Genomic DNA, 12,795 nt, shown 5'->3' with positions numbered 1-12,795 from the left:
TTACTGTGCATAAAGTGGACTTAAAAACTCAAATCAACCAACCAACCAAATTCGTTTCATCTTTTATAGAATGGTAGTAAATTTTCCTTAGACTTGAGCATAGGTGCCAATTTCTTCCAATATTTCGGGAGGGGGGGGGGTTCAGTAGAAGGGGCATACTTGAGAAAAACCTTTCAAAAATTGTAATTACAATTAACTAGCTCTGAAAACACAAACGTATATACTAGGGTACATTAAACTTTATTAGCTCGACAAAAAGTTAACTATATATTGATTATGTAATTATGCAACACAATACTTTATATACTACAAACAACATCAATAGCAATTTGCAGGCTAAGAACAGTGTTTCCATTTGTGAAACATTTAAATAGTACAGAAGCCATTGTTGGCTTTTTTTGTTCAAGAGGAGAGAGAACAAACAAATCCATGTTACTGTTAGATGAGCGAGGCATCTTGTTTATTCTAAATTCACTGTGTGCTCAAAAGAAGAAATAATGAAATAGAGTAAATGCTCAGCAATGCTGGACACTAAAGACTCAACTGGGTGATAAAGTCTCCACATTGTTTATATGGCAATTTAGAAAAGAATCCTACATGATTAACCGCTTCTATGCATGCAAAGTTAGTGTGTGGAAAAGTTTTATAATCATAAATAGAAGAAATAATTCAAATTACAGGGTGTTTCAGTGGGAAGTCCCACTTTTTAAATAGCTATAGCATTCAACATAATAACATTACAATAATGTGTGCAAATTAGATGAAAACTGTGGGAGAATGACTTACCATCACATCAAATGCTGAAAGTGACCTCCATTCTCTTCAAGACACATTCTTGCACGTTTAAACATGTTTTCTGATACACGCCTCAACATGTCTGCGCCAATATTGTTTATTTCAGCCATGATGTTTGACTGGAGATCCTGAATAGTTCTTGGTTTGTTTTTGTAGACTCTCTCCTTAAGATAGCCCCACAAGAAATCATCCACTGATGTCAAGTCTGGTGATCTTGGAGGTCAAAAGTTTTTGGAGATAACACGGTCCTGGAAGAAGCTGGTGATGAGTGCCATGGAATCATTGGAGGTGTGGCACTTGGCACCATCCTGCTGGAAGTATCCCTGCGAAAGTTCAATGTCGTCTAATGGCTCCATGAAAGCGATGAAAATGTCCCGATAAACAGCTGTGTTCACAGTGTTTTCAAATAAAATATGTCCAATGATTTTCTCAGCTAAAAGTGTACACCACACGCCCACCTTTTGCGAACGAAGTGGTGTCTCATGGATAACATGAGGGTTTTCTGAGGCCTAAATCCTCGTGTTTTGAGAGTTCACATAACCTGGGAGACGGAACGAAGCTTCATTGGTAAACCACGTCATTGCCAAAATTCCATGGTTTCTTTCCACGAAGTTGAAGAACCAATTGCAATAATGAACACACTTGTCATGATCGGGTTCTGTCAACTGGTGTACAGCTGTCATTTGGTACAACCTGATTTTTGCCCTTTTAGCTGCTCTTTGACATATAGTTAAGGAGAGGACAGTCTCCTGCAACAATCGGCGTAATGATTCCCGAGGGGAGCGAAGCAATCGCTCACAGACATCATATGTACACTGCTACACTCTTGACGGCAAATTGTGCTTCCCTTTCTCACTCAGTAACGAACCTGTTTCTTCCAGCTTCGCAGCGAGCTTTACAATTGCCATCTGGCCAGGACCATCTTTAACACCATATTCATTACGGTAAGCCCTTTGTGTGGCAGTAATGGATTTGGTAATCCAGTCTTTCTTCACAAAACACGTGCTGCTGGATTGTGTAAGACATCGTACTGTCTGTGTCGATAACTGACAATGCAATGCAACTGACAATGAGTACAAGAAAAGGCGTTAGAAGCAAAAAACAATGACACCATTTCAACAATGTTGTCTGTAGATAGACACAGACTTTTGAAAACTCCACGAGTTTGTGCATCGTTTGAGTGCGCTTGATATGTGACTACCAGCATGGACATGAAGTTGCAATTAATTCAAATGTGGGACTTCCCACTGAAACACCCAGTAGAAATCTGAGGAAATAAGGACTTGAAATGTTCTCACACAGAATCCTCAATTAATTTATGAAATTTTCATCACACAAATAATATTTTTTCCCAAAATGAAATAATGGGCCCCTCATTAGGGGGCCTTTGGGGGAAACCAGCATACCTGGCCTACTCCGACTGCCCCCATTTTGGCACCCCTGGACTTGAGGTAAAAAAAAATCTAAAATTGATTGAAGCAAGTCTCCACATCTATCATGGTTGCTTGAAATATTTATACCTGACTAACAACTTCATTCAACTCAAACTTCTGTTTCCAGAACAACCGTGTCCTAAATTGTGGAAGTATCTGTCAAGTACTAGTGACAAAGTATAAGTGTGTAAAATGTGCTTTGGAACAAAGTGGCTTTTCTGAGTTTGTGCATATTGATAATGAAGACAATATACTGAATTAGAATTACAAAAATATGTGTGTTTTATTGAGGCAGTAACTCAACTAAAATTTGAGTTTGAATAACTCAAATAAAATTTATGATTAAAACTTAAAAAAGTACCTGTAATATGGCATCTTCTGGGGCGCCATGTTCTATAGCTGCTTTTAGGGTAGCCTCCGGGTGGCTAGAACCTAAGGGATTATGAACAAATCTTTTTCTTCTTCGGGCATCATCTTCCCAGACATCCAATTTCCAAAATTCAATTCTGGAAAATACAAATTGACACATGTAATTAAGAAAATAAATAACTGGTGTCTAAAAATGTGTTCAACACTCAATGTTATAAAATTCATCCATTGGTTATACAGAAAGATTAAGTACCTGTACTGTGTACTGTTAACTTCTTTCACAGCTAAATCAGGGTGTGAAATCCTGGGGGGATTTCCACCCCACCAACAATCTTGGCCTCAAGAATCACCCCTACCAAAAATTTTTGGGGGGAAGAGATTTTGTTACAACAAACAAAAGACAAACAATTACTTTTAATTTCAAATATACTGTACTAAGAATAATATCGAATACATACACAAATTAGTGTAGTTGTGAGTATTGAATGCTTTCTCTCTCAAGAGATCATTAACAAATCTACATCAATACTCACAATAAAAGTAAAACAAAAATGCAAAACAATAATAACTATGAAATATAATTGATTTATATTAATATAAACCAAAACCAAAGAAAACTTATACATAATAAAAACAATTTCAACTATTTCATAATTTATGGTCATCTTTAACCAGTTAGTAAAGGATGTAGTTTGCTACTTTATAATATGTGATATATTTAAAAGTAACATATTTATTTATTTTGGGGTAATTGATAATAATAATATATTTTTAATTTAGTAGTTTATTTTTATTTTTAATAACATTATAAATATGTATATTGTATAATTTATATGTATGTTTGTGGGGATGGGGGTTGTAGATTAAAATCTTTAGTCTTAAGAGTGGCCTGGAGGTTGGCATGAAAAGAGTTTTCCTGCCCTGGCGCGATACAGAGACACCTAGCGACATATCAGAGAACTAGCAATTCTTCTCTGTTGTGTCCTAAACTAGAGGAAGAGCACAGGCCGGAGGGCAGAGGACCTCCCCCCTCCCTATGGTGGAAAGACTTGCCACCATGTCTCCCCCCTGCCTTCACCACTCCCTCCACTTCGTGACCGCTGCGAAAGGGCACCACCTGTTTCATTTCATTCTGGTTCAAGCTTCTTTCAAGATTTCTCCACTGGCAAAATATTCACTGCATGGGAAGTGGCCACGGAAAACAGTCAGAACCTTCACAAATGAGATTTGGATTGAATAAATTTTGTTGATTACAGTGGCTGCTATAATTATGTAGAATTTCTCTTTGTGCGGTTGAGATTATAAATTGAGAGTAAAGAAGGAGGTAGAGATTATCAGTTGAAAGTAACGACGAATCAAGTAAGAATAACTAATTGAAAGTACGCTGTGTAAATGTATAGCATACCAGTGGCAGTGATAACAAGGCAGAGGCATACTAGTCGCAATTTTTTTTTGTAGGGGGTTTCGTGTTGATACAAAATTTGTATCTAATAGTAATAAGCACAAAAAATAGTAACAATTATTATTTTAACTACTACGAACAGTGCTGATAATAATTCGAGATGGACGGGAGCGAGACTATTTCGAATTTAAAGGAAAAAGTCTCGGATATGTGGAAAGACCTAGGGATAATCAGAAGACGCGAAAGACAAACCAATGGAACAAAATGTACACCTACAGTAGTAGCAATGATGTAAGGTAACGAATAGGTAAACATTGAACTTACACTTTATGTATTACCCATCTTAAAAACAGCTCAAACGTATTTGAAACTTTCTACATGTTATCATTTTGTATCATTATGACACGTGTTTCCCCTCGAACTAATATGTATTGTTGTTAATTTCCTTTCTCGTTGCACAAATGTTTATTGTTCTTTCCAGTTCTAGAAATATTTTTAATGTTATTCGTAATACCTTTAATTTGCTGCATGATTTTTGTGTTATTTAATATTAAGACCTATTACTGATGATGTCACAGAATAGTGACTCACCTGTATGTATATATCTTGTAAGACCTGATGCTATGGTAATTATGGACTGTGTTTAGTTTTTAGCTTTGGCTTTCGCACCCCTCAGGATAAGTCACGTATCATATCTGGTCATCTTGCTCCGAAATAACTACAAGTATTAAGGTCACAATGGCAGTCTTACGGATGATGTCAAGATGGAATGTTTACTGGAAAACGAACAATTGAAATGTAACACCACCGAGAGTGTAGATACGTTGATTGATTGGTTGATTATTTTTCGTCGCTTTCTGTCACTTTTGGCTAATCACGGAATAAAATGGTGATTACATGGAATTGATGAAGGGATACTCGCAAAGAACATCCGTGCCCTGGCAACTTATAATCCCCACCCTACCATTACTTTCAATTGATAATACCCACCTCCCCATTACTTTCAATTGATAATATGCACCTCTCCATTACTTTCAATTGATAATACCCACCTCCCCATTAATTTCAATTGATAATACCCACCTCCCCATTACTTTCAATTGATAATACCCACCTCCCCATTATCAATTGATAATATCCACCTCCCCATTACTTTCAATTGATAATACGCACCTCTCCATTACTTTCAATTGATAATACCCACCTCCCCATTATTTCAATTGATAATACCTACCTCCCCATTAATTTCAATTGATAATACCCACCTCCCCATTACTTTCAATTGATAATCCCCACCCTACTATTACTTTCAATTGATAATACGCACCTCCCCCATTTCTTTCAATTGATAATACCCACCTCCCCATTACTTTCAATTGATAATACATGCCTCTTCATTAATTTCAATTGATAATACCCACCTTCCCATTACTGTCAATTGATAATACCCACCTCCCCATTATTTCAATTGATAATACCCACCTTCCCATTAATTTCAATTGATAATACACACCTCTCCATTACTTTCAATTAATAATACCCACCTCCCCATTAATTTCAATTGATAATACCCACCTCTCCATTACTTTCAATTGATAATACCCACCTCCCCATTACTTTCAATTGATAATCCGCACCCTACCATTACTTTCAATTGATAATACGCACCTCCCCCATTTCTTTCAATTGATAATACGCACTTCTCCATTACTTTCAATTGATAGTTCCACCTCCCCATTACTTTCAAATGTCTATCCCACCTATTACTTTCAATTGGTAATCCACCAGGTACCAAACTCGGGACCTTTTGACATTACGAGGGTCATCTTTACTATTTTGCTATAGGGGAGGCAAAAATATCTTAAACTAAGAAGACATTTTGAATGGACATGTAGAATGTAGGAGGCAGGGTTCACGCTGAAGAGGAAGAAGACGGAATTCTCCCTCCCCTTTCTTCTCCCTCCCCTTTCTTCTCCCTCCCCTTTCCTAACCTGTACATCTCTAATGGAATTCTCAACCAAGCCAGGAGTCTTGTCCTTCTACATTTTATGTCACTTTTGTTATTGTTAATGAATTATTAATAATTTGTCTTTAAATCTCAAGTTAGCAACTCAGCCAAAATTATGTTTTTATACTAAATTTGAGGTTAATTGAAGATTTGCAAAGAAACAGTAGACCTTTTCATGATCCTTCCACTCCAAAAACAAATGTTTTGTAAGAGTCACATCAAGTTTATGTTTGGAAATAGTGAAGTTCTAGGAACCACACACACACACACACACACACACACACACATATATATGTAAGCAACAACGATAGTAGGCTATTGTAATTTGGAGAGGATGTGATTTGTGAGCGGAACAAGCATGGGAATTTAACAAAGTTCCTTTGCGAATCATCAATTATGTGTGTGTGTGCGTGTGTGTACACGTATTTCCTATCTGCACCGTTGACTCACAAAGTACTACATGTGAGGTAAAATTATCAAAATGTAAAAAGAGGAAGCGCTACCACCCTCCCCGCCTTTTCTACATTTTATTCAAATCGAACACCAGGCACGTATCTAGATATATATTTCGGAGGGGCGTCCTTACGTAATTTCTCAAAATAATAATATTAATAATGTTAAATTAAAATAAGTATAATTATATTAAATTAATTAATATATTTTTATTACCATAGATAAGAAGGCGATATAACAACAGTGATACAGTATAACATCACGTATTCATTATCTAGCTTACGTGTAGTTAAGGTCGGCAAAATTTGTAAATAAATAGAAACTGCCCTGGCAAGGAAATTAATGTCAAATAGATAAAGAATATAATATTTATTGAGTATGAAAAAATGATGTTAGATCCAGTTGACGAAAGTAAAATTCCTGGTAATATTTTGCATGTTATTATAAGTTGCATAAATCTTCTAAAGTAAAATGGCTGGTAATATTTTGCATGTTATAATAAGTAGTAATAATTCTTGCATAAATCTTCTTTGGTACTGTCATTCAAAGTCATATTGCTTTCCAATATTTTTGCGGAAATAAACAAATTGCGATTAAACAACAACCTTATTTTCATTACTTAATTGAAGTTATTTTATGATCTCATTATTTAATTTTTGTACTTGGTAAGTCTTTCGGGGGAAGGTTGGGACTTCTGGACCCCCCTGAATATGTCCTTCGCGGTAGGGATCGAGATAAAGTTACTGTGTCACTGGTTCCAATTCACGGTAAATATGCTCTGCTTCTCTACACTCAAACATACACAAACTCATGACCTTCCTGCTTTCTTGGTTTCTTGCCTGGGAAAGAGGGAATAAATCAAGCTGTGACAGCTACGGGACCTTCTGAGGAGGGGACGGAACCCAGCTGTGCAGAGGATTCAAACACCTGCGCGAACTAGCCCTCCCGTCAGCCTGGGGCAATTTTCAAACAGTGACATCTAGTGGCCAAGTGGCGAACTATCATGAATGAAATTCGGTTGAAGCGGTCGTATCTTTCACCGTCGATAATACATGACATTTTTAAACAATCATTTTGGGCTGTGCAAGTGACTTTTTAAAGAAAAGCCCTCCTTAGCTTAGTCATAAAAGGATTGAGCATTATGTTAGTATGCATCATTGGTGCTACCCACAAATCCTATAACCACTCTGTGCTTATTTACGTATTTCCTTATGGGAAATTGAAAAAAAATAATGGAATTTGTGCACATTTATCGAACTGAAATTGCATAAATGTGTCATGTACTTAAAGTTTCATAAAGTAAGTTCACATCTACTGCATGTTTTCCGGCAAATTTTTGTCCTAAAACGTTATATTCAACAAAATGCAAAAAAGCCCATGTTAAATTTAAGCGCTTTCCACGGCGACCTTCCCCAAACTCCACCGCCCTCTTAAATGATTTCGCACCCTGAGCTAAATGAGTACTGATCTACTACTACTATGCTGCTGAAAAATCTGCTAAGCTATATGATTACCAACTATAAGACTATGCTATAGAAAGCCATGAAAGCAGTCAAGAGATGACCATCTTTCACTCAACAAAGTCACCTGGAAGAACATGGTTAGCTTTGGAGAGCTGTAGCATGTGCTCCACCTGATATTAATCTCACCTCACACACATTATGTTTTCTCAGGAATTACTGCTCTACAAGAAGAGAAAAAACTCTCTGATGCTATTGTCAAATTTTCAACCCTAAGCAAGTGAAGGGAGTGTGGGTGATGCAATCAACTGCTTGGCATGTAATCCTACCCCTGCATTGCATGTGTGTGGCATTTAAAAAAAAAAAAAAAATCATCATCACCACCTGCATTACTTGCCAAGTGTTTGCATTATAATGAAGGAGAAAACCATACACAATGAATGCAGAAACATAATATTTAATGTTGTTGAATTTATTGTCAATGAAGCAAGAGAGAGTAGGTGCAAATATGGCAACATGGTGACAACAAAAGGGGAACATTTTTACCTGCAGTGACTGTGAGAGCAGTAAACAAACTTTAGTTCGCAAGTTGGCTGCAGTCTCTCCCTACTCAATGCAACTGTACAATTGCCAGTTTAAAACATAGTAAATTCATAATTTGAAGATCACATTACATATGTAATATTCTGAAACTTTCAACATACATATTATGGATGGGACTAATTGTCACTCTATCAGTACTGTCTGATACAGACATGTAAATTTATCTGTAATATTACCATTATCATTATGAATATAATTTGCATGGCCTGAGTTTATAAAGTAGTAGTTACAAACATTAATTAAAGTACCCATCCCTGTTCTTTCCAGAACATTTGCAAATTAATATGAATCAGTAGAATATTGGTTATCAGTATATTTAATATAGGTATAGTGTCAGCAAAAAAATCTTATTTGTCTATCCCTAATATTACGAGTAGTGGCCGACTATTGACATTGTTTACAAAAATAACTAACTCTATTGTTACTTTTATTTGAATGTGAACATCAACGTCAAGGTTTAGTTGCATGTGAGACTCAGAATGATTCTACCATACTGCAGGGTTATTAATACTGTGTTGCAAATAAAATAATTGACTCCCAACTCCTTTTCTGGCGATGCAATGGATATTGAATAATTATAAATTTAAAAGCAATGTGCGTAACTCAGAAGAATTATGTAGGGGAGCAAATTGAAAAATCCTTGCCCCTATTTTTTTTCAGCCGAAATATTAGTGTGATTGAGAAACTGAGATATATATACATTCAAATGCAATAGGTTTTCTTGGAACAGCCCACCGTTAACTCTCGGCTGCTCTGCAACACGGTGCTGCTGTCAGATTGCAAAGATGGCTGTAGTACTCAACATGTCCACGCAGTGGCGGCTCGTGGTGAACCAAAGTGGAGGGGCGACAGCTCACAAATTTGCTCTACTTGTAATGCGAGTTTAATTGATTAATTTCCTATATAACAGCCAACATGATAAGAAATTGATATATTCGTCTTTACCGAATATCATGTTTTGCACGTTTGCACATATTATGATAAATTAGTAATCATTTAACAGTAATGCGAAGATTACGAAAGATGGAAGAAGAAATAGAGTTCTAACAGATTTAGTTGTTTGTTTTTTAACTTAACAGAGGGGAAAATTGATAAGCACAATGACGAATATTTACGTGCATTGAACGTGAAAATTACTAGTAAAAATGTTACACAAAAAACGTTTCCTGTACAACATGACTAATTGATATATGAAATAGGGCAGCAAAGTAAATATCTCACTGGAAAGGTGATATCTGCGTTACCAGAAGCTCAAGCTCTACAGTAAACACTTCAAACTTACCAGAAATCTTCTTCAGACATGCTTGTTCTAGATTCAAATTCGGTCTAGGCTGGCCTAGGTTTTTTATGTTTATTTTATTCATCCAGACTTCTGGTAGAAAAACTTCGCACCAAGTTCTGCACATAGCTTATTGCAACAAACGCACAAATACAGCACACTACCAAAAAAGCTTCACTTTTCCATGGAAAACGCAGAAACAACGAGCAAAGAGAATCGAGTATTCTCTTTGCAACAAGTGTCAATGCTATCGTCTACCCATGCAGTCATTTTATTGCCTCAGGGTTGCCAGACAATTTTGCCAAATTTTCAGAAATTTGTAGTACACAGGTTCCTGTAGCGGCTCTTGGAGAGTTTAGATGACTAGTTTCTAATTTATTTAACAGCTGGCTTGAAAAGAAATTGTGAAACTTTGTCACACTATCAGGGTTTCTTCAAACCGTGTTAATCAAAACATGTAAATAAATCTAATTTTGTGAGTAACACGAAGCTGTAGCCGACTTCCGTGGCTAGCATACAGCATTGCAAAGCCATGGATCCTGGGTTCGAATCCTGGCCTGGACATGGGTGTTCTTTGTGAGTGCCCTTCCATCATTTAATTATCACTTATCCTCATCGTTGTGATTACCGAAAAGTAGCAGAAAGCGATGGTAAATAACAAATATTAAGCACCTGTCTGTACTTTTTCAGTTACCGATATTTTCTTTCCTCATTGGAAATTGCATTATTTATTGCTCTATGGAATACAGAATGATTTCTTTCGACGGTTGGTAATTTTCCTTCTTGTGTTAACTTCATTGCTTCTGGCAACTCTTTATTGTTTACCATTCTCCGGAGAGAGGTCAAGTTTCACCTAGGGGGTTGGTTTCGAACGACAAACCCTCCGTCCTCCCAGCCACAGATCCCGCACGTGTTATTCCGCCAGTTCCCTCACCTCTTACCCCTCGCGGCCGCCCCTGAGAATGCCCTACGTCTCGTAAGGTGGGAGGACGGCGCTCGGCCATATTTCTCTCAAAGTTCCGTATTCCCCCGCATGGTGGCGTGCAAACTTTACAATTGTCGCGGAAGAATGAATACAGAACCGACTAACCAACGATCTATAAGCAACAGAATATTTGTAATTCAGACAATGTAAAAGATAATATATAAATGTTAAAGTAATGTTTGTTCACTTGTGATTACACACGGCAGTGCGGCATCTGTATCGTCCTTATGAGCGGCCGCCCCTGTGTCCACGTCATATGAGCAGCAAAGTGTTATTTGTTTTCTATGGAAATGCAGCCGACATATGGGAACAAGTTCTCTCTTTGAGAAGTGTGCGGTGGTGGTGTTGTGAGTTCGAAAATGGCCAAGAAGACCTTCATGACAATGAGTGGTCAGGATATCCTCACTCACAACAGAAAGCATTGCTCACGGTCTTCTGGGATCGCCGAGGACCACTATGGAAATGCAGCCGACATATGGGAACAAGTTTTCTCTTTGAGAAGTGTGCGGTGGTGGTGTTGTGAGTTCGAAAATGGCCAAGAAGACCTTCATGACAATGAGTGGTCAGGACATTCTCACTCACAACAGAAAGCATTACTCACGGTCTTCTGGGATCGCCGAGGACCACTCCTGCTGAATTTCATGCCACGAGGAGACACCATCAATGCTGACAACTATTGTGGCACACACTCACATCTGCGAGCTCAGAAAAAGCACCAAGGGATTCTCGATGTGGACAATATGCTTATCCTACACAATAACGCCAGGCCTCATCTGGCAAACAGGATCATCAAATGACTTCAGTCATTTGAATGGGAGATTCTGGAGCATGCAGTGTATAGTCCAGACCTCAACCCCAGTGATTTCCACGTGATCAGTCCACTGAAGAAGCTCCTGGCAGGTCAGAGGTTCATTTGCGAAGACGGCTGTCCAGCGGTGGTTCCATGATCAACAGGCCGAATTCTACAACAGCGACATCTTCAAACTAGTGGTGCGATGGGACAAATGCCTGAACCGCTGTGGTGACTATGTGGAAAAATAGTGCAAGGTACATAGAAGAATTCCTATATTTTGATTTCTCTACATGTTCATTATTTCGGCTGAAAAAAATTTGGGGCAAAGACTTTTAGATTTGCCCTCGTATATGCAAGCAAGGAAACATGTACGGTACCATCTTACCATGCACAAAAAAGAGAGAGTTAAGCATCTGCAATGAATAGTAAAACTTACTTTATTTGATTTGAATCCATGTGTCCCCAGGCTCCATGCTTGTTGCACATGATGTTGATGACTTTTTCCAATAAACGACTAGCAATTACATTATCCCTGCGACGTGCAGCAGTTATTAAGTGATCACACATCCTCTCCTCTTCCTTACGATCGAGCAAAGTTTGGGCACATTGAGACTGAAAAAAACCAAAAACATTGCTATTGCTATTACTTACATTTCAATGTTGCTTGGAACTATTGTATCAAAAATTATGAAGAAGTATTTCTTCAATGCAAAGGTTACATTTGCATATTCCAGTAGCACTTAATTTCACATAATTGTTTTATTTTACAGATTGGAAACTTGCAGTTATTATTGGAAGACCTAGAATTTCAGTTTTCTTTTAAGCGTAGTTTAATGAAATTATAAGTAATAAAACAATCTGTAATAGACAAATATATTACGGTAGGGCCGGCCTTCTGGCCTCTGCATTTGAATTTTTTATTTTCTAAAAATTTCGGGGGGATGTAGCTCCTTCAGACCCCCCCCTGCATACGTCAATTGCCCCCCTTCGAAAATCCTGGGCATGCCACTGCGAGTGTCTGCTATTTCCATTTGTTAAGAGGAAAAGCACATATTGAACGATATGAAATCTGCTTTTCTTTATCAAAACGACAACTGGCGGCAGACCATAAAGGTTCTACCTTCAAACGCGATAATTAAGGTATTTGCATTTCAGTTTCAATCATATTTGATAATTCTCATTTCATGGGATAGAATTATGTGTCTTTGTAGTCGT

At 37.5% G+C, this 12,795-nt stretch overlaps 1 protein-coding gene across 13 annotated transcripts in view; it reads right to left on the bottom strand.

Moving 5' to 3' along the window:
- Positions 1–12,795, bottom strand: part of rg (A kinase anchor protein rugose) — a 1,179,223-nt gene that overhangs the window by 422,925 nt on the left and 743,503 nt on the right. For all 13 annotated transcript variants that reach the window (XM_083144766.1, XM_083144776.1, XM_083109897.1 and 10 more), the window contains 2 exons: positions 12,017–12,192; positions 2,590–2,734 (listed from right to left, as the gene is read on the bottom strand). In XM_083144766.1, coding sequence (XP_083000892.1) covers positions 2,590–2,734; positions 12,017–12,192 — 321 coding nt within the window. The remainder of the gene's footprint in view (positions 1–2,589; positions 2,735–12,016; positions 12,193–12,795) is intronic.

This window comes from Lepisma saccharinum, chromosome 1, assembly GCF_977018435.1.
Source record: "Lepisma saccharinum chromosome 1, izLepSacc3.1, whole genome shotgun sequence".
Taxonomy (NCBI): domain Eukaryota; kingdom Metazoa; phylum Arthropoda; class Insecta; order Zygentoma; family Lepismatidae; genus Lepisma; species Lepisma saccharinum.
Note: the sequence above shows the minus strand (reverse complement) of the source record. Positions and strands in the feature narration are given on the sequence as shown.